At 36.0% G+C, this 20218-nt stretch overlaps 3 protein-coding genes across 3 annotated transcripts; all 3 read right to left on the bottom strand.

Annotated features, from left to right (window-relative positions):
* Positions 1–1087: 1087 nt before the first annotated feature.
* Positions 1088–8601, bottom strand: LOC134668642 (phospholipase A1 member A-like). The gene is made up of 5 exons (XM_063526083.1): positions 8426–8601; positions 6753–7391; positions 3385–3518; positions 2233–2533; positions 1088–1745 (listed from the first exon to the last, which is right to left on the bottom strand). Exons 1-5 carry the CDS (start codon positions 8557–8559, stop codon positions 1088–1090), a joined length of 1866 nt encoding a protein of 621 aa, XP_063382153.1. The 5' UTR covers positions 8560–8601.
* Positions 8602–11960: 3359 nt separating this feature from the next.
* On the bottom strand, positions 11961–13266 carry LOC134668501 (phospholipase A1 member A-like). The gene is made up of 2 exons (XM_063525948.1): positions 13061–13266; positions 11961–12626 (listed from the first exon to the last, which is right to left on the bottom strand). Exons 1-2 carry the CDS (start codon positions 13258–13260, stop codon positions 11984–11986), a joined length of 843 nt encoding a protein of 280 aa, XP_063382018.1. The 5' UTR covers positions 13261–13266; the 3' UTR covers positions 11961–11983.
* Positions 13267–16086: 2820 nt separating this feature from the next.
* LOC134668641 (phospholipase A1 member A-like) lies at positions 16087–20218 on the bottom strand. Its single transcript, XM_063526082.1, has 3 exons — positions 20149–20218; positions 17312–17612; positions 16087–16765 (listed from the first exon to the last, which is right to left on the bottom strand). Exons 1-3 carry the CDS (start codon positions 20216–20218, stop codon positions 16087–16089), a joined length of 1050 nt encoding a protein of 349 aa, XP_063382152.1.

Raw genomic sequence — 20218 nt, 5'->3', positions numbered from 1 at the left:
GACGGAAAGACGTGAACAGTTTTCTGTTTGACCCAGTAGCTATAGAGCTGGCTAGACGCCGAGACTCAGGGGTCACTTGTGTGGGTGGCCCTTAAGGATGTTCTATTTATTTGTTTTTTTTTTTGTATTTTTGTTAAATAATAAATTAATACTTACATTCTGCAAGCAATCCTTGATGGTGGCCTTCTAAAGTCCGATTAAATTCTACAGCCGACACAAAAAATAATGAAACTACCAAAAGATACAAAATTTTTAGAAATTTACAACGTTCCATATTAAATTTTTTTGCACAATTTTTATAGTAATAAGAAGTAATTATTAATTCATGTATTTTTGGAGAATCTTAAAAATTTATAATTTCAATTTGACTTATCGATTAGTACAGGTTGTTAAAAATCTCATAATAAATCTTTAGTAGCTTGTTAGTGTTATTATATATTTAGTAACCCGTATAAAAAATAGGGAGACGTGTGACGTACATGTTTTCGTTAATTACATATGAAAATGAAGACGTTAATTTTAAGTAATTATTACTAATTACTTTTGCATAATTATTTTGAACCGTATTTTTTTGTCGGGTCGGTAGGGGGGTTCATGTAAAATAAACGCTTAAATCATAGTTTTTCTATATTATTTTGTTGTAACTTTATGTAAAGATAAAAGATCATGATCTAGGAAAATTATAAGATACCTGTAGTCGTGTTATATTTTTAATATTTATGGTAAATTTAATAAATAATATAACAAGTAAAATTTAGATAAAGGTATAGAAATAAAAAATATTAAAGGGCCTAAACTTTGTAAACAACATAACAATATGAATACACACACAAACAACATAACACAACTCCTAAACGTATTTATATAAAACGAAATTTTAAGTAAGATTAAATATCATTGCTAAGTATTAAGTCAAAGGCGCTACGATTGATGGGTAAAAAGGAGACGTTTATTCAACTGTTTTTTTTTTAAGTGTAATGAAAATGAAACAACAATATGACATTACTTTTCGGAAAGTTACATTTTTTATTCGGTAGATGTCACATGAATTAGGTACATAATTATTATATAATCTTGTCTGATTTATTTAAAGTAATGTCAAATACGGGTTAAAAGCATTGTTACCTCTTTTTCTCAAGCCTCTCTTACCCAAAGCATACGGCCATCTGTTGTTGGTCGGCAGATAATAGATTCCCGGCTTACTTCTATCTAAATACATATCTAAAGTATTCGTTACCAAAGGCTCTTTATCATAGCAATCACCCAATTTCGCCTGCGCCACAGATTCACATCGCACGGCAATTAATCGATGAGGGTTCATCAAAGCAGAAAACCAGAGGAAATAAGATCTCATATGACTGCACATAATTGAGCACGGAATGAACGATATATCCCCCGGTTGCCACTCGCCTCCATTCACGTAGAACGTGATAGTTCCAACTGGAATACCTATCCCGAATCCTTCGCTGTTTGTGATGATAGCGATGACGAAATCTGCGTCCGAGGCGTCTAATCTTTGGTCCGGTCCGAGATATCTAAAGCAAGGACCACCAGGGTCTAAGGCGACGAGAGTGGAGACGTTCTGACCAGTGATTCTTCGGAAGTTCTTGGCTACGTAGCTGATGGTTTGTCCGCCGAGGCTGATGCCGCATATGGTCAGATTTTTAGGGTCCATACCAAGCTTAGTGAGGGCTGCTAGCATCTCAGCAGCGTGTTTCCCGACTGGACGCATTAAGCGTGAAGCACTGTAAGAATATTTCACATTATCCGTTAATTATACAAGCAAGCGATAATTATACGTTAATGATTAACGTATATCATGCTTGTATAATTGTGGCTTTTGTGCTTATATGTGAAAGAAAAAAGGCATGTAGCGTTTACAGGTGCTTACATAAAATAAGACTGAAAATAAAGCGTCAATTTCTGACATCGAATGGGCCCATTCATTGAAACTACCTCACCTATAAAAAACTATGTACATCTGTATAAATGTTCTTTGTCTTGAGTCTTTTCTTCTCAGTCGTGCACTCTTGTCAGAGTAGTCGTGGTGGTTCGTCTTGAGTAGGTATCTTATATGTTATAGATGTTATGTGAGATAGGATGTCTATTTTTTTTTACTAATAATTTCATTTTAATAACTAATACTTGTTCTCTTTCTATTTTTGGTAAGGCATAAAAATATTCCTTCGCGAAACCCACAAAAGATTGGAATGTCACCTTTAGCATACTTACTGCGTAAAAGTCGTCGTCGTGAAATACAACGTCTCCAAAAGCAGCACATTATAGTCCATCTGCTTATACAAAAGACCCAATAATCTTCCCACACCCCAAGTCCCTGAATCCCAGTAACCTCCGACATAAAGCATAGTCTTTTTCTTCACATCAAAATCAGGATTACGGACGATCTCTTTCACTCGGTAGTAGTTATACTTCGGCCATTTGGCTGTGAGAAAGTTGCCATTGCTCAGGACTGATAGTTGGAGGTGTTTCAGGCTTTCTGGTTTTATTCTGGATGGTAGCCAAGAGCCTGGACCTGTGGAAGGAATCATCCGGTAATGATCGGTAGCATTGTCCACATTGTGGACAGGGACGCGTGGAGGAATATGGGAGAGGCCTGTGACAAGGGCAACCAGGCAAAACGTCTGCGGTGAAAAGCTAGCAGTAAGTAAGCATTGTCCACAGTAATAACTGATAATGTATCAATCTTAACATGAAGACTAAAATAACCAATGATAAGTATGTATACTTAGTTACAAACACGTAAGGCGCGTTAAATACGTAGCGGGCATAGACTGATGAGTTGATGATTCTTATGTTGTTTAGATTTACTAAAGGGATTTGGAAAAAGATAGAGATGTTGACTATTTAACCAGTTAAAATTTTGACATTCAAGCTCAAATTACTCTAGGTAAATGTAATTGAATGTCCCTTGTACACGTCATGAATTTTATTCGATATGTGTGTATTCACCCCCCAAAAAAGGAGGAGGCCTATGTTCAGCAGTGAACGTCTTATGGCTGAGATGATGATGATGATGATGATGTGTGTATAGTGTTGATTAATATTTATAGTTCACTAATTAAGAACTCTGATAACTACAATTTGAACATCTTAAAAATCTAATTATATAGTTGGTCAAACAGATCTTGTCAGTAGAAAAAGGCGGTAAATTTGAAAAATGTAGGCGCGAAGGGATACATAGTCTCAAAGAAAATTTGAGTTACGCGCCTTTTTCTACTGACAAGATTTGCTTGACCATCTATGTAAAAGCCTGTAGTGACACTAGCCAGGGAAAGAGTTGAGTTGAACACTTGTTTGTTCTATTACTGGTTCCCTATCTCCACTCTTTGCCACTATGTTAGGTAAAATTTTTGATGCACTTACAGTCTGGGATTAAGCCTTGGATAACTCCTTCGCCATTTATGTTAGTTTCCACTGCTCCAGAAACACAGATAAGCACTGTCAAATATGCAACTGTCAATGAAATTTCACGCTTCTTCATCTCATTAGTTTTCGTTCTGTTCTGATTTTATAGTTTCATTAATACACTATTCTGATTTCAATTGTTTAAAGAAATTGTTTTATAGATTGTGGTTGTTAAGATGTTTCAAATGTTTTTTGCTTATTTTCTACGAGTGTTTTTGATTGAGTGGCTCAAAGATAGCTACTCTTAAACACGAAGCGTTACTATGAACGGACTAACCGTTATTCTTTGTTTTATTTTCTTTTATTTACGCACGAGGAAAGTAAAAATTACAGCTTATATTTCTTTTTCATAATACACCTATTCAATGCAAAATTATTGGAAAAAAATATTTGCATATTTTGCAATTTCTTGAAGGTGACGATTTTTAAATTTTTGTATACATATTTCGTTTATATTTCTCGCATGAAGCCATGTAATGACAAGTTTTTTTCAGATTGTGTTAAATATTTTATCATACTCGTATTACCTAATTTAAGGAGATACAAAAACGACGTAAATATCTACCTTTTTTTCTGCTAACCTTTGATTATATAACGGATATCAATTTTATTTCTTTTAGGGTTTCGCAAATAACAATAGTTTATCAGAAATTTTATAGTTAAACAATTTCAAAAATTACGACAGTGTGATGACATTTTCACTATATTAAAATACCAATTATCAAAAAATTGGCTAACATATCTGGCTTCAGTATACAAACATTTAGTAATTTCAAAGATAAGATACGGATTTTCCTTTCTTCTTTAACCCATCCTTCCCCAGTCCAAACGGATACCTATTGGACGTTCGCAAATAATATATATCAGTACGGTTACCATCAGTTTGTCACTGACATAAACGCCGTCGAGAACGTAATTTACTATCTATACATCCCGTTTGCACTAATATGCGAGTGCGAGCGAGATGTATAGAAAGTAAATTACGTTCTCGACGGCGTTTATGTCAGTGACAAACTAATGGTAACCGTACAGGTTTACTTTTATCAATAGTCAAATCCATTGTATTGGTCACTAGTGGCATTTTGTCATAGCAATCACCATCTTTCGCTTGTGCCACAGTACGTATATCACATTGCACAGCGATTAGTTTACCAGGGTTTAACAGAGCTGCTATCCTTTACTCAATTGAAAGTTTATGCTGTACACTAAGGGAATTAATTTAATGAAAATAAATAACATAAGATAGCTACATAAAGACAAAAAAGATAACCACACGCGCAGTTGTAATGAGGGATGAAGCGAAGAAATAAATTACAACAACACTATATACATACAGAGTACAGACGCATTGTGTGATCGTGAGGAAAGGACAGAAAAAGCAGGTATACATACATACATTATTATTCAGTTGACTATTTGTTTGTAAAACATGATGTAAAACATGCGAAAAAAAAATTAACGGGCCTATTTTGTGACCATATTTCCTACATGTAGATTAGAAAAAATAAAAAAAAATTAAGATGAACCGTCAACGATAACAGCATTTGAATCTTTAAAACTTAAAACGTAATTATCTCGACACTCAACTTTTAAAGTTACATGAGATGCGCGTGACACGGCAGTGCACTGTTCCTATGTGTGTGTACATAATATTTTGAACACGTTACGTTGATGTACTATACAGGGGTGTACTTAAATTAAAAATTGTAAGATATATAGGACGTTCTTTGGCCCATTATAGTTTTCCAGGTTGTATGGAAAAACTACATTTTTACATTAAAAATTCAAAAGTGAATCTGTTTGTCTTTTAGCTTTTCAGTTATATTTTTATTATTTGAAGCAATTTTAAACAAAAAGTAAAAAAAAGAAAACACTATATAATAAGCAGTATTTAGAGGTAGGTATAGAGGAAAATAAATATTAGAGAGTCTAAAATTTGTAAACAAAATAACAATATGAATTTATAAACACAACTCCTACAAATATTCATAATATAAATATCTCTGCTAAGTTTATGTCACAGGCGCTATGATTTATGTAAAAAAGGAGACGTTTGTTTTTGTAAAGCGTAATGAAATAACAATATGACATTACTTTTCGGAAAGTTATATTATTTTAGTAAGACGTAAATTTTAAGTAATTACTAATTACTTTTGCATATTTTTTTTAACCGTATTGTCGGGTCGCTAAGGGATTTCAACTAAATTAAACGCTTGAATCATAGTTTTTCTGTATATTTTTTATGTAAAGATAAACGATCATGATGTGGGAAAATTATAAGATATATGTATGTAGATACTTATAATATTTTGTAATAAATACTTAGGTACTTCACAGTGTTTGTGTAAAGTATTGACTGGTAGTCGTGTTATATTTTTATTATTTAAAGTAAATTTAATTGAAAAGTAAAAACAAAACATAAATAATAAAATAAGTAATATTCAGATGTAGGTACATAATAGAGAAAAATAAATAGTAGAGGGGATAGACTTTGTAAACCAATTAATAAAATGAATGTATGAACTCAACTCCTATATTAAACGTATTTATATGCAACACTGCAAGCAAGATTCAATATCTTTGCTAAGTATTAAGTCAAAGGCGCTATGATTGTTCAATTGTTTTTGCAGGGTTCCGTACCCAAAGGGTAAAAACGAGACCCTATTACTAAGACTCCACTGTTCGTCTATCCCTCTGTCCGTCTATCCGTCTGTCTCTCACCAGGGTGTATCTCATGATCATGGACCGTGACAGCTAGACAGTTGAAATTTTCACAGATGATGTATTTCTGTTGCCGCTATAACAACAAGTACTAAAAAGTACGTAACCCTCGGTGGGTGAATCCGACTCGCACTTGTCCGGTTTTTTTTGTAACGCGTAATGAAATAACAATAACAACATTATTTTTCGGAAAGTTTTTTTTATTAGATAGATGTTACATTTTTCGGACAGTTACATTAATTTATTAGGTAATAGCAAGCAAATCTTGTCAGTAGAAAAAGGCACGAAATTAATATTTTCTATGAGACGACAATCATTTGCGCCTACATTTTTCAATTTTGCAGCCTTTTTCTACTGACAAGATCTGCTTGATCAACTATATATATATATGTTACATGAATTACATATTATATACTCAAGTCTGATTTATTTAAAATAATGTCAAAGACGGCTTAAAAGTATTGTTACTTCTCTTTCTCAAGTCTCTCTCACCTATAGCATACGGCCACCGGTTACTGGTCGGCAAATAATAGATTCCCGGCTTACTTCTATCTAAATACATATCTAAAGTATTCTAAAGTATTATTTAAAATAATGTCAAATACGGGTTAAAAGTATTGTTACTTCTCTTTCTCAAACCTCTCTTACCCAAAGCATACGGCCACCTGTTACTGGTCGGCAAATAATAGATTCCCGGCTTACTTCTATCTAAATACATATCTAAAGTATTCGTTACCAAAGGCTCTGTATCATAGCAATCACCCAATTTCGCCTGCGCCACAGATTCACAACGCACAGCAATTAATCGATGAGGGTTCATCAAAGCAGAAAACCAGAGGAAATAAGATCTCATATGACTGCACGGAATCGCGCACGGAATGAACGAAATTTCCCCCGGTTGCCACTCGCCTCCATTGACGTAGAACGAGATAGTCCCAACTGGAGTACCTATCCCGAAACCTTCACTGTTTGTGATGATGGCGATGACGAAATCTGCGTCCGAGGGGTCTAATCTGTGGTCCGGTCCGAGATATCTAAAGCAGGGACCACCAGGGTCTAAGGCGACGAGAGTGGAGACGTTCTGACCAGTGATTCTCTTGAAGTTCTTGGCTATGAAGCTCATGGTTTGTCCGCCGAGGCTGATGCCGCATATGGTCAGATTTTTAGGGTCCATACCAAGCTTAGTGAGGGCTGCTAGCATCTCAGCAGCGTGTTTCCCGACTGGACGCATTAAGCGTGAAGCACTGTAAGAATATTTCACATTATTCGTTAATTATACAAGCAAGCGATAATAATGGATTAATAACACCATCCAGGATGGTGTTTAGCAAAAATGAGTCAACCCACATGCATTTTGCAATAAAATGTCAACTTTAAGCGTCGATATTTTGAGTTGACATCTTATTGAAAAATTAATGTGGGTTGACACATTACTGCTTATCTGCATCCATTATCACGGTGTTCTGCAAGAGTCAAAAGATAGGTGCGACGACGAGCGAAGCGAGGAGGAGCGTGTTAGGTTGACCGTGTAGTGACAAAACAAAATATTTTAAAGAACTTCATTTTTGAATTAATAGATAGCCGTTTTCTTTTAAAATGTGCTTCATAAAATAAATGGTCTCCAATATAATAATTCAGTTACCAAATAAATATTTGGTAGGTTATAAACAAAAATAAACCTAAAAATAAACAAAAGCTGTAACGGCATTAAAATGTTGTCTCATATTGATATTATTATATGTTAAGGCTCTGTTTTTGTTGCCAATCTACCTATTAATTTTAGTACCCATTTCAATTTTTTAATACTACTCAAATTCGATTATTTAGTTGACCGGTTAAATACGTGTCTTTCTGTTTTAGGATTCCGTACACAAAAGGTAACAACGGGACCCTATTAATAAGACTCCGCTGTCCGTCTGTCTGTCTGTCTGTTATAAGGATGTAACTCATGAACCGTGATAGGTAGACAGTTTAAATTTTCACAGATCATGTTCTGTTGCCGCTATAACAACAAATACTAAAAACAGAATAAAATAAATATTTAAGTGGGGCTCCCATACAACAAACATGATTTTTTTGCCGTTTTTCGTGGCCTTCCCTTTCGAACCCTTCGTGCGCGAATCCGCTTTGCACTTGGCCGGTTTTTTACTAATAATTTCGTTTTAATAACTAATACTTGTTCTCTTTGTGAAGAGTATATTTTTGGTAAGGAATAAAAAATACCTTCGCAAAACCCCCAAAAGATTGGGATGTCACCTTTAGTATACTTAGTACTTACTGCGTAAAAGTCGTCGTCGTGAAATACACCGTCTCCAAAAGAAGCACATTATAGTCCATCTGCTTATACAAAAGACCCAATAGTCTTCCCACACCCCAAGTCCCTGAATCCCAGTAACCACCGACATAAAGCATAGTCTTTTTCTTCACATCGAAATCAGGATTACGGACAATCTCCTTCACTCTGTAGTAGTTATACTTCGGCCATTTGGCTGTGAGAAAATTGCCATTGCTGAGGACTGATAGTTGGAGGTGTTTCAGGCTTTCTGGTTTTATTCTGGATGGTAGCCAGACGCCTGGACCTGCGCAAGGAATCATCCGTTAATTGGAATCATTGTCCACATTGTGGACAGGGACGCGTGGAGGAATATGGGAGAGGCCTATGCCAAGGGCAACCAGACAAAACGTCTGCGGAGAAAGGCTAGCAGTAAGTAAGTAAGCATTGTCCACACTTATAACTGATAATATGTAAACCTGAACATAGTGAACATGGAGACTCATGGTTCATCAATTGGTCACTGTGTATCGATCCAAACACTTACGGCGGGTTAAAAAAAATATAGTGTGCATAATGCGCTGATGAGTTGATGGTCCTTATGTTCTGATTCAATAAAGGGATTTATTGGAAAAAATCATCTGAGTTGTTGACCATTTAACTAATTAACTGTAAAATATATTAATATTCAAGCTCAAATTAATCTGAAATTTAATTTCCCTTATCTAGGTAATGAATTGTATTCGATATGTGTGTATATTAGTTGATTAATACCGTACCGTGGAACTGAGTCAATTTGTGTAAGAATTTCTCTATAATATTTATTTATTTATTCATATTTATTGTTAACTAATTAAGCAGCTCTAGGGCTTGCATTCCGGAATTCCGGAATTTCGAAATTCCGGAATCTCGGACAAATTTTCCGATATTACAATTCCGGAATTGATACAACTGAATATCGAAAATTCCGGAATTGATTTAAGTACTTTTTTCAGGTTTTAATACGTTTATTATTGAAAATTGTTAAGAAACTACACTATACTGGTGTTTTTTGTTGTTAATAAGTGCCTCTTAGTCATTCAGTGACCTATAGTATGGGTATATTTTACTTTTCGGTTTGATAAAGCAGTGGGACAATATGGGCTCATAAAAAAAGCAAAGTGATTTACTTGCTTAGAATAGTCAGAATAGTCTCAATCCTACATAAGCGAATCTTCGATTTAGATAGAAGGTTTTCTCTATCAACGATTTCAGATCCTGTAGAAGCATATAATATATGATATTCTGAATCATAATTAGGAACTAGGAAGGAAAAAGCCAAACTTCGACCTTCAACTTCTTAAACAACACCACTACGTACTATGTTACGAAGAGTAGGCTGATTATAGAGCTGTTATATTTAACTATTTTATAAAATTATCCATCGAATGGTTTGCTAGCAACTAAATTTTCCCCGAATAAATACCGCGTATCATAGAATTGAATAAAAGTAACCATTTTAATAAGGTGGTAAAAAAGAGATGAAATTATCTGTAGTACTTCAAATTAAATTTCTCTTAAACAATATTAACTTTAATAAACGTAAAGTATCAGAATTTCACATTTTTTGTTGGATTTTACAAAAAAATCTAAGTAAAATACGATAACCCCTAATTCCGGAACCAGTTCCGGAATTCCGGAATTCGAATCCAATATCGAAAATCAGTTCCGGAATTGGAGACCATCCGATATTGCAAGCCCTAAGCAGCTCTGATTGCTATAATTTGGACATCTTAACAAATCTAAATATGTATAACGGCCTGTTTTTTTAATTTTGGCCTCAGTGTATATAACGTAGTGGCAGTGGCACCAGAGGCCGACAGGGAACCAGAGAAAGAGAGAGAGAGAGTACCCAGAAGATCGCTTTAACACCCTTATTTTCTTGGATAAAAAATAGAAGATTCTCTGTCTGTCTCTCTCTGATTCCCTATCGGTCACTGGTGCCACTAAGTTAGGAAAAACTACAGATACACACTTACATTCTGGGAATAAGCCTTGGACAACTCCTTCGCCAGTTATGTTAGTTACCACTGCTCCAGAAACACAGACAAGCACTGTCAAATATGCAACTGTCAACCAAATTTCCCGCTTCTTCATCTCTTTAGTCTTCGATGTATTCTGCTTTTATAGTTTCAAAAATACACTGTTCTGATTTCAATTGTTTAAAAAAATCGTTTTATAGATTGTGCTTTAATAAGTTTTAAGTTTCTTTATTTTTTAAGAGCATTTTAATTGAATAGCTAAGAGATATTTGCGCTTAAGCACGAAGCGTTACTATGAAAGAACTAAGTAGTTATTCCTTGTTTTATTTCCTTTTATTTGCGATGCATGAGGAAAGTAATTATTACAGCTTATATTTCTTTTTCATAATTTACCTATTCAATTTAAAATTATTGGAAAACAAATATTTGCATTTGCAATTTCTTGAAGGTGACAATATTTCTATTTTTGTATATCTCATTTAAATTTCTTTCATGACGTCTTGTTATGACTAGGATTTTTCAGATTGTATTATTATATTACCTAATTTAAGCAGATACAAAAATGACGAAAACATCTACCTTTTCTTCTGCTATAACCTCTGATTCATAATAACGGATCTAAATTTTATATCTTTTAGGGTTTCGCAAATAAGAATCGTTTTTCATAAATGTTATATTTAAACAATTCGCGTTTACATAGAACTGTTTCAAAAATTACGACAGCGGTATGTGATCACATTTCCACTACATTAATATATCAATTGTCAAAAGTGTGCGAAGCGCATCGGTGCATTTGTAGGGTCATGGTTGAAGAAGACGGTCACCATGGCCTTAGCTGCATGAAGTGCGCGGGCCGTTTTTCCAGGCATCATGCCATCAATGATATCATCTGCAGGGCTTTGGTATCGGCCAATATTCCTTGCGTTTTGGAGCCTCCAGGGTTGTGCCGCACGGATGGCAAGAGGCCTGATGATCTGACATTGGTTCCATGGCAGAAGGGACGATGCCTCTTGTGGGATGCAACGTGTGTGAGCACATTTGCGCCTTCCCACTTGAGTCTTACTGTCAGGTCTGTTGGGACAGCCCTGGAACCAATGTACGTCTTTGTCCCAGTTGCAGTCGAGACTGCAGGACCTTGGGCTGTGGAGGCTAGGGACTTTGTGAGGGGTTTGGGTCGGCGGCTGAGGGACAGGGGGTGCGACCCTCGGTCCGGATCGTACCTGGTCCAACAGATCTCATTTGCCATTCAGCGCGGTAACGCTGCCAATGTAATGGGGACATTTGAGTCAGGTACGATTCGTGACTTTGTTTAACTTAGATTTTATAATGACGAAGCCTGTTGCGGAAATCATCCTTGGTATGTTTGGGACGAGGCATGTTGCTGATTTGCATTTGTAGCCACCGGACGAAGCCTGCGTTGCGGATTTCTTATTGCAAACATATTTAATTTACACTGTTTAATTTAAATGAATAAATAAATTTCTTATTGTCAAAAACATGGCTAACTTATCTTATCTGTCTTCAGTACAAATATTTAGTAATTTTAAAAATATGACACAGACTTTCCTTTCTTCCTTAACCCATTCTTCCCCAAACCAAACGGATACCTATTGGACGTTCGCAGATAATATATACCAGGTTTGCTTTTATCAATAGTCAAATCCATTGTATTTGTCACTTGTGGCTTTCTGTCATAGCAATCACCATCTTTCGCTTGTGCCACAGTATCACATTGCACAGCGATTAGTTTACCAGGGTTTAACAGAGCTGCTATCCAGAGAAAATATGCTCTTAAATGACTGCACATGACATCGCATGGCAACCAAGAGATTTCTCCTGGTTGCCACTCCCCCCCATTGACGTAGAACGACGCGTGTCCAACAGGGGTACCTATTCCAAAACCCTCGCTGTTCGTGATGATGGCCAGGACAAAATCGGCGTCTGACGGATCTAATCTGTCATCCGGTCCTAGATGTCTGAAGCAGGGACCCCCGGTGTCCATGCCAACGAGCATGGAGATATTTTTCCCGGTTATCCTCCGGTAGTTTTTAGCTACGAAGCTCATGGTCTCAGCGCCTAGACTGAGGCCGGCTATCTCCAGGGTTGTAGGGTCGAGTCCGAGTGTAGTTAGGGTTGCTAGCATTTCTGCCCCGTACTTGCCAACTTCGCGCATCAGGCGTGCGGAGCTGGAAGTTAACAATAATTTTCAATTTAAAAAAATTACACACTTAAAATATTTATATCATAATATGTACTCAAAGATTCCAAATTCTGTATTATTTTACAGGCGTTTGAAATTAGAGCATGTAGTATGTTTTGTTGATGTCCTTTTTAAAAGTAAGAAAATATTTTATATCTCTGTTTTGTTTTTGTTATTTTACACATACCTAGGTATCATTTGCTGACGCTTTTTTGAGATGAATTGACCGTAATATTGCGAATGAGAACCAACCCCAGAATAAAATACATTCAAATCGAATCTTAATGTTAAATCATAAATTGAAAGTTTAAAGAGATTTAGTGCGTGGGACTCTGATAAAGAAAGATTTCATAAGATACATAAACTCAAAAACAACATATACTAAAGAAAAAATCTTTTTTACGGTATTATAATACTCACTCGACAAAATATGTGGTGGTAAAATACACAGTATCCAAAAGGAGCACATTATATCCCAATTGCTTATAAATACTCCCCAATGTCAGACCAAGCCCCCACGCCGTGGAATCCCAATACCCTCCTATGTACAGAAAGGTTTTCTTCGTGATATCAAAGTCTTGGTGGCTGGCTATTTCTTTTACTCTGTAATAGTGGTACATGGACCAGTTTCCACTTACTAGTGCATCGCCTTCACCAACAAGTACTAGGTACAGCTTTCTTAGACTTTCCGGCTTGATTTTAGCTGGTTTCATGGAGTTTTGACCTGTGGATTATAAGTATTTTATAGGTTACACACGAAAAAGCAAAAGTTGTCAATCATGGAGCATGATTAACAGCTTGTGGGTATTTGAGTTAGAGTAGTAATTATATTATACAGGTTAATTGAAAAAGAGTATCCCTTTCATCATTTACCTATGAGTTATTCTCTTGTCGCTGGACAATCTTTCAGCTTTCCCTATCTTACGCCACCTCTTTGACTTTTTGATACGACACGACCCCTTTTTCTTTCACTTGATCTAAAAAGCTGCGTCTGGGTTTTCCTCATATCCGCCCCTCCAGGATAGTTTTTAAAGAAACAGTTGTGTCGTATTACTATTAAGTTTCTAATCATTTTTCCGCGTCCGCGTTTGTCTATTACAAATGTTCAGGATAGCTCTTCTTTCACTCACTCTTCTTAGCATTAGTATCCCTGTATGCAAATAAAAATCCAATCTGAAGATAAGTATGGCTTTATAGCCCTTAACTTTGGTACGGATATACTTGAAAGTAATTGCTTTATTTGACCCTATATACTTATCGTTGTTCAGATTAGAATGAAGGGAACCTACTTTATAAGATTCTGCGGACGCATGAGGTATGCCAATAGACTGATCAAGTAAAAAATGACATAAAAACAGGCCTAAGTCTGAATCTGACAGCCACAAGTTATGTACAAGTTTATATACAAGTAACAAAATTTGTCAAGCAAAATGCCTACCTGCCTACAGTATACATTGAGTAAGCTTACTGTCTTATTTGCCATTTAATTATGCCTACAGGGAGGAAGTAATGCTAGTAAGTATAACCAAACTTAGTCGCCGTGAGAACCCTAACAGAAACGACGTAAATGTATTTATTTAGTAATATAACTTAGCTTACAGTCTGAGAATAATCCCAAAGTATATCCTTCATCCGTCCTATTGTATTCTACTGCCACTACTAAAACAATTGAAAACACTGACAAATACAGCACTGTTGATAATTTTTCCATCAGCATTATCTTTTGTTATTCGTTTCCAATTTTATACATCAATACTTTTATATGAACCTATGCTCTGGCTTTTATATCTCTGAATTCAGGTTAGTACAAGTGTGATACTGATAACGTTATAACGTCTAATACGGGTTCACTGCTCTTATATGTACATATTTTGAATTGAACACATTGCGTAGATGTACTGTACAGGGATGTACTTAAATTAAAAATTGTAAGATATATATAGGATGTTTTTGGCTCATTATACTTTATCAGGTTGTAAGGAAAAACTACAGACATTAAAAATTCAAGAGTTTATATGTTTGTCTTCTGGCTTTTCAAAGTAATATTAATTTATTAAGATGAAATTAGGCCTAGATAACCTGAACTCTAGAAAAATATACTTGCCACTTTGTTTAAAAAAAATCTCAACCGAGTGGAAAAACGGTGAAATCATGGACTGGTAGAGCTGCGGGTGCAGCTAGTGTTAAATATATTTCAATATTTACTTGTACAGAGGAACACAACATGGTTCGTTACATGTTTTGCATTAATTAAATTTTCTTAAGTATACGTAACTACCTATGCTTCTCATATGTATGCGAATTTATTCGTATTTTCCGCCAGTTTATTACGTTGAAAGGTGATTCATAAAGGATTAAGCAATAAAACCAAATAAAGTGAAGTTCTCCTAACATATATAATAATTAATAATCAAAAAAATTAAAAATAAACTAAGGCAAGTTCTTCTTAATGGTAAAATTCCATTTCTAACCGCAGCTGCACTACCGGTACTGAACGCGTCGCTGTCATTGTCAATTTCCATAGTAAAATGAACAGTAGGTATTGCAGCTGTCGTCGCAAATGGACTGTCACCTTAATGTTAAAAAACGTAATACCTGAAAATGATAGTTTATTACTTATCACTTAACAGCATTTAATATTACCCGCATACTATTTTGTCACTCAGGTCAAAACTGCACTATATTTAACACACGTTTCAAATAGTTGCTATTGTTGCTAAGAGTAAAACTGGTATGAAATTATATGCAAATATTTTCGCTAGTGATGACTTATGAGCAGACATCGTACATTTTCCAGCATTTTTAGTTGAGGTTGTGTAACCATAGCACTCCGAAAACCGGCAGTATAGATTACCGCGACATTACTCTGTTGATAGTAAAGATAATTGGGGCATTATCTATGAAAAGATATAGATAGATCTAGTGAATCTCTAATTCATTTCCCGAATAGCGCCGTGTGAGTGGGAATCCTATCTTAGCGGCCAATGTTTTTTATAAAGTTAGACCAAGAAAAGATTGCAACGATTTTGATAACATACTCAGTGCAAATATTATTTACGTCATCAATTCATAGAAGTTTGACGTTTAAAATAACACTAGCACTGCGAGTGCTACCAAAATCGTTGTGGACTTATCTTGGTCTTACTTCTGAGAACATAAACTTTTTAGTGTCCATCTTTAGAGCCCAGTCTATAAATGGCGTATTAGCACTTTAGATGAGCTAAATTAAACGAAACCCCGTGACTCAGTTATTTGGCCAACGAAACAAAACATTTTGTGTGTATGGTAGCAAACGAATCTAGAGATGTACCTATTATAAGCCGCGCATCAGCATACATATATAACCGTGAAATGCTACTAACAAAAACTACGTATAATACTGACGCTTATATAGTTATAAACAATACAATGTACCAAATAATAATTATATAATTACAGTAAACTTATTAAACCGTGAACACATCATCACGATTAAGCCAGTTTAAGTGCTTCGTGACTTCATTATATTTCCTCTTCAATCCTCTTTTCCCCAAACCGTAAGGGTACCTGTTAAATGTATGCAAATAGTATATGCCCGGTTTACTTCTGTCTGTAAATAAGTCCACAGTATTCGTCACTCTTGGAAGCCGTTCATAGCAGTCTCCATCTCTAGCTTGTTGCACAGAATCACATTGTATAGCTATAAATGTTCCTGGGTTCATCAAAGCTGAGAGCCAAATGAAATAAGACCTTATATGACTGCACATGACAAGGCATGGCAATGTCCAAAAGTCTCCAGGTTGGTACTCTCCTCCGTTGACCAAGACCGTCACGTGTCCAGCAGGAACTGATGTACCAAAACCGTCCATATTCGTTATGATTTGAAGGATGAAATCTGCATCAGACGAATCTAGTCTGTCTTTGGGTCCTAGATGTCTGAAACAAGGGCCGGATGGGTCGATTGCGGTGATCGAGGAGATGTTTTGACCAGTCAAGTGTCGGTAATGCTTGGCTATGAAGCTTATGGCTTGTCCGCCGAGGCTGATTCCGATTAGTTCCAGTTTTTTTGGGTCTAAGCCGTGGTTTCTCAAATTTACCAGCATTTCGGCTACGTGTCTGCCAACGGGCCGGATCAGGCGTGCCGCACTGAAACAGATAAAAAAGGTCTCAATTATTTACATGATAAAAATAATGTACCTATTTATTTGTAGGCTGATAATTGCGGTAGTTTGGTAGTATAGTTCGTTTCGTTTCGTTTCGTTTAGTAGTATAGTTCGTTAAACGCTTTTTATTAAAAATCAATAACTATTACTCATCATATGAAAGCAAAAGAATATAAAAGAACGTATTTAGATTCATAATTGTTACATATTTGCCGTAACCTATTTTCAAAATGTGTTTTTCAATTAAAAGACACATCAAGATTGTTTACCTTATTTCTAATGCTAAAAAACGAACTATAGTCAGGGGCGTTAACCAAAGAACCAATAATATTAGTAGGTAAATGTGTATAATGAAATGAAAATCAAAATTTCAAAATATTACCAAAAAAATAGAGGGATAAAAAGACCTATAGAGTCTGCCAATTTCGACGCAAAAAATATTCAATATAACCTTTGTTATTTTGAATCTTTTCCTATTCATAATCACCTATTATTGACAAATATTTAAACGACAATATTAAATACTTACATAGGAAAATGTTGTGCCGTCAGCTCGAAATAGTCGACCAAGAGGACATTATATCCCAACTCCTTATAAACGGTTCCCATAGTTCTCATCGTAGGGAAATTAATAGAGTCTAAATATCCCGGCACCAGCACAACCGTCTTCTTGTTGAAGTCCACTTCGTGATGTGTTGCCAACTTGGAAGCGTGGTAGTAGCTGTATTTGGTCCAATTTGCCATGAGAACATTGCCGGGAGCTAGGACGGAGATGGACAGCTTTTCTAGAGTTTTCGGCTTGATTACTGCTGGTTTTAAGGACCCTGGACCTGAAATTGGACAGAATAGAATCATTTCTTAGCAAGGGGTGGCAAGGGAATATTTTAAACCCTTTGATTTGACCATTTTTGGCCATTATCCATTGTAAATTGAACCGTAAATTGTAACCGTCCGTTACGGTTTACGGTTCAATTTATAATGGTTCATTGCAATTAACGTTCGGCCAACAATTATATGTACAGCCGCCATCAGATATAGGTATAGGAGCGGCCAAGGTGCTCACAAGTATGTTTCTTTTTTTTTTGTTGATTACGTTACCTGTCGTGATTGTTTCACGGGTTGTCGCCCACATCACGCTGAGATTGAGATGTGACATATTGTGACCATTTCATGGCACTCTTTCGTATGTTTTTTTCTATTTTTGTACAATTTTATTTATTGTGTCTGTGCTTACAAATAAATATCTATTCTATTCTAAATAAATATCTTAACATGCCTGTTAAGGCGTTAGAGTGCGTGTTCAGATATTTGTGGGCACCTCAGCCGCTCCGATATATCTGATAGCGACTGTACATGATGAAAAAAAATATTTACATCTTTTTACAAAATCTTAATGCGCATATTTATTGGTATATACCTATTAATATAATACATAGTTCATCAAATAACCACATTTGAACCTTTTTTGGGGTCTGACTGGGCTATAATAGGGTACACCTTGGAATTATAGAGCTAATCTCAAAACACACTACCAAAGGAGGTACAATAAGTGCCCCAACTTAAGTTCCCTCGTCGGCATACTAACTGTACCTATACAAAAGTGGATACTTACAATTAGTTAGGGTATCGACTGTACAGTCGCCATCAGATATATCGGAGCGGCCAAGGTGTTCACAATATCTGAACATGCACTTTAACGCCTTGAAAATAAAGGCGTGTTCAGATATTTGTGAGCACCTTGGCCGCTCCGATATATCTGATAGCGACTGTACAGTTATTAATATTTCCTCAAATTTTGTTTTTAACAGAATCTTGTTCATGGGTGTCCATCAATCCTAATTTTAATATTTATATCAAAACAACTGCATTAAAATACCAACATATAAAAACGAAATAAAAGCAAAGCGATTTAATGACAGCGGCACATAGGCACTGGTCCCACCGCGAGCTAGTAAGCTATGAGCTATCGGCTATAAACACGAACAAAAGATAAGCACTCCCGAGTAAATAAAAGAGACACGGCGATATTTATCGGCGTCTACGCCTCGGCTAGTCTGTGGCCATGAGTAAGCCCATTCATAATAAATAAAAATAATAAATTTATAGTTACTCGCCCAGCGGTGAGCTATAAATATCGCCGTGTCTCTTTTATTTACACGGGAGTGCTTATTTTTTGTTCGTGTTTATAGCCGATAGCTCATAGCTTACTAGCTCGCGGTGGGACCAGTGCCTACAGGTATTAGATACAAATATGACTAATGATAGTAATCATTTGGTAAGGTAATGTGACCCGAGAAGGACAAGCGAAGTGACCCCAGTTTGATATTGTATTAAAATAAAACTATTAATGATTACGTGGTATTTACTAGTCATTATACCTATGTGACGTTCCACGGAAAAAGGTACCTTATAAGGTACCTTTACCCGTGCAACGTCACATATGATAATTTATGTGTTGGTAAGTCACCAACTCAATCAACGGGGAAAGATTAGCTTTAGCACAGATTGTTACCTTTCATGCGACTTCAGTCAACCTCAGTACTTATTGTACCGAGACGGAGGGCCCGATTCGGATTTTGAAATAGACATCTATTAGATATCTTTTAGACATCACCAAGATACCTACGATAACGATATGTTTAAGATCTAACCTGTCAAATCTGACATTTGCGCGATTCTGGAGACACCTACTCTTGAACGATTTCCACATGATATGACAGAGATCCAATTCACATCTAAAGGGGCCCACTGATTACCAGTCCGCCGGACGGTATCGGCCTGTCAGTTGTTCGGAACTGTCAAAATTTTGTTCTAACTGACAGGCCGATACCGTCCGGCGGACTGTTAATCAGTGGCCCCCTTAATAGATATCTTACTCTATCTAACGTAAAAGTGACATTGGTTGCCCGAATTGCGCTGCAAAAGAGAACTAGTTGATATGTAAACTATAACGTTCTAGAATGGATCTAGTACGTGTCGTCTCTTGTGAATATCTTGAAGTTCGAATAAGGCAGTGACTGAAATAGCATTGCACGTTCGTGCATTTCTGTGAATATACGACGGCAAATAATAATGCAGTACATCTGCAACTAAATTTTATTTCGCTACTTTAACCTTTACTTGTGTGAGCGGTCGCCCGATCGTTTAATTAATTCCTTTAATATATTCTCTCAAAATAAACGGATGACCTGTACGGATAAGTATGATGGCTGTCCTTGTCTACGTGACAGCGTGATAAAACGGTGTCCGTCACTTTCTATCCCAAAGTGTTAAAAAGTGACAGCTATTTTATCACGTGGATAAGGCCATCCATAATAAGCAGTCTGGACTTGTCTGGACATAAAGAAGGTAATGAAAAGTACTTACAATCTCCTAAGAATCCAACTGAAACGCCTCGGCTGCTTTTAGAAAATTCTACCGCCTTTACTGAACACAT

Source organism: Cydia fagiglandana, chromosome 11, assembly GCF_963556715.1.
Source record: "Cydia fagiglandana chromosome 11, ilCydFagi1.1, whole genome shotgun sequence".
Classification (NCBI taxonomy): Eukaryota; Metazoa; Arthropoda; class Insecta; order Lepidoptera; family Tortricidae; genus Cydia; species Cydia fagiglandana.
The sequence above is the reverse complement of the archived record's forward strand: the minus strand, read 5'-3'. Positions and strand labels throughout refer to the sequence as shown.

What these genes read in the sequence shown, in the direction of transcription:
- LOC134668642 (XM_063526083.1), bottom strand. Translation starts at nt 8,559, where the DNA reads ATGCTTTATGTCGGTGGTTACTGGGATTCAGGGACTTGGGGTGTGGGA. An exon ending in ACGACGACGACTTTTACGCA is followed by an intron (nt 7,392 to 8,425) that starts GTAAGTACTAAG and finishes ATATTCTTACAG; the next exon opens with TGCTTCACGCTTAATGCGTC. An exon ending in AGTAACAATACTTTTAACCC is followed by an intron (nt 3,519 to 6,752) that starts GTATTTGACATT and finishes AAATCAGAACAG; the next exon opens with AACGAAAACTAATGAGATGA.
- LOC134668501 (XM_063525948.1), bottom strand. Translation starts at nt 13,260, where the DNA reads ATGTACCACTATTACAGAGTAAAAGAAATAGCCAGCCACCAAGACTTT. An exon ending in ACCACCACATATTTTGTCGA is followed by an intron (nt 12,627 to 13,060) that starts GTGAGTATTATA and finishes GTTAACTTCCAG; the next exon opens with CTCCGCACGCCTGATGCGCG.
- LOC134668641 (XM_063526082.1), bottom strand. Translation starts at nt 20,218, where the DNA reads ATGTGTTCAGTAAAGGCGGTAGAATTTTCTAAAAGCAGCCGAGGCGTT. An exon ending in AGTTGGATTCTTAGGAGATT is followed by an intron (nt 17,613 to 20,148) that starts GTAAGTACTTTT and finishes GTCCAATTTCAG; the next exon opens with GTCCAGGGTCCTTAAAACCA. An exon ending in ACGGCACAACATTTTCCTAT is followed by an intron (nt 16,766 to 17,311) that starts GTAAGTATTTAA and finishes TATCTGTTTCAG; the next exon opens with TGCGGCACGCCTGATCCGGC.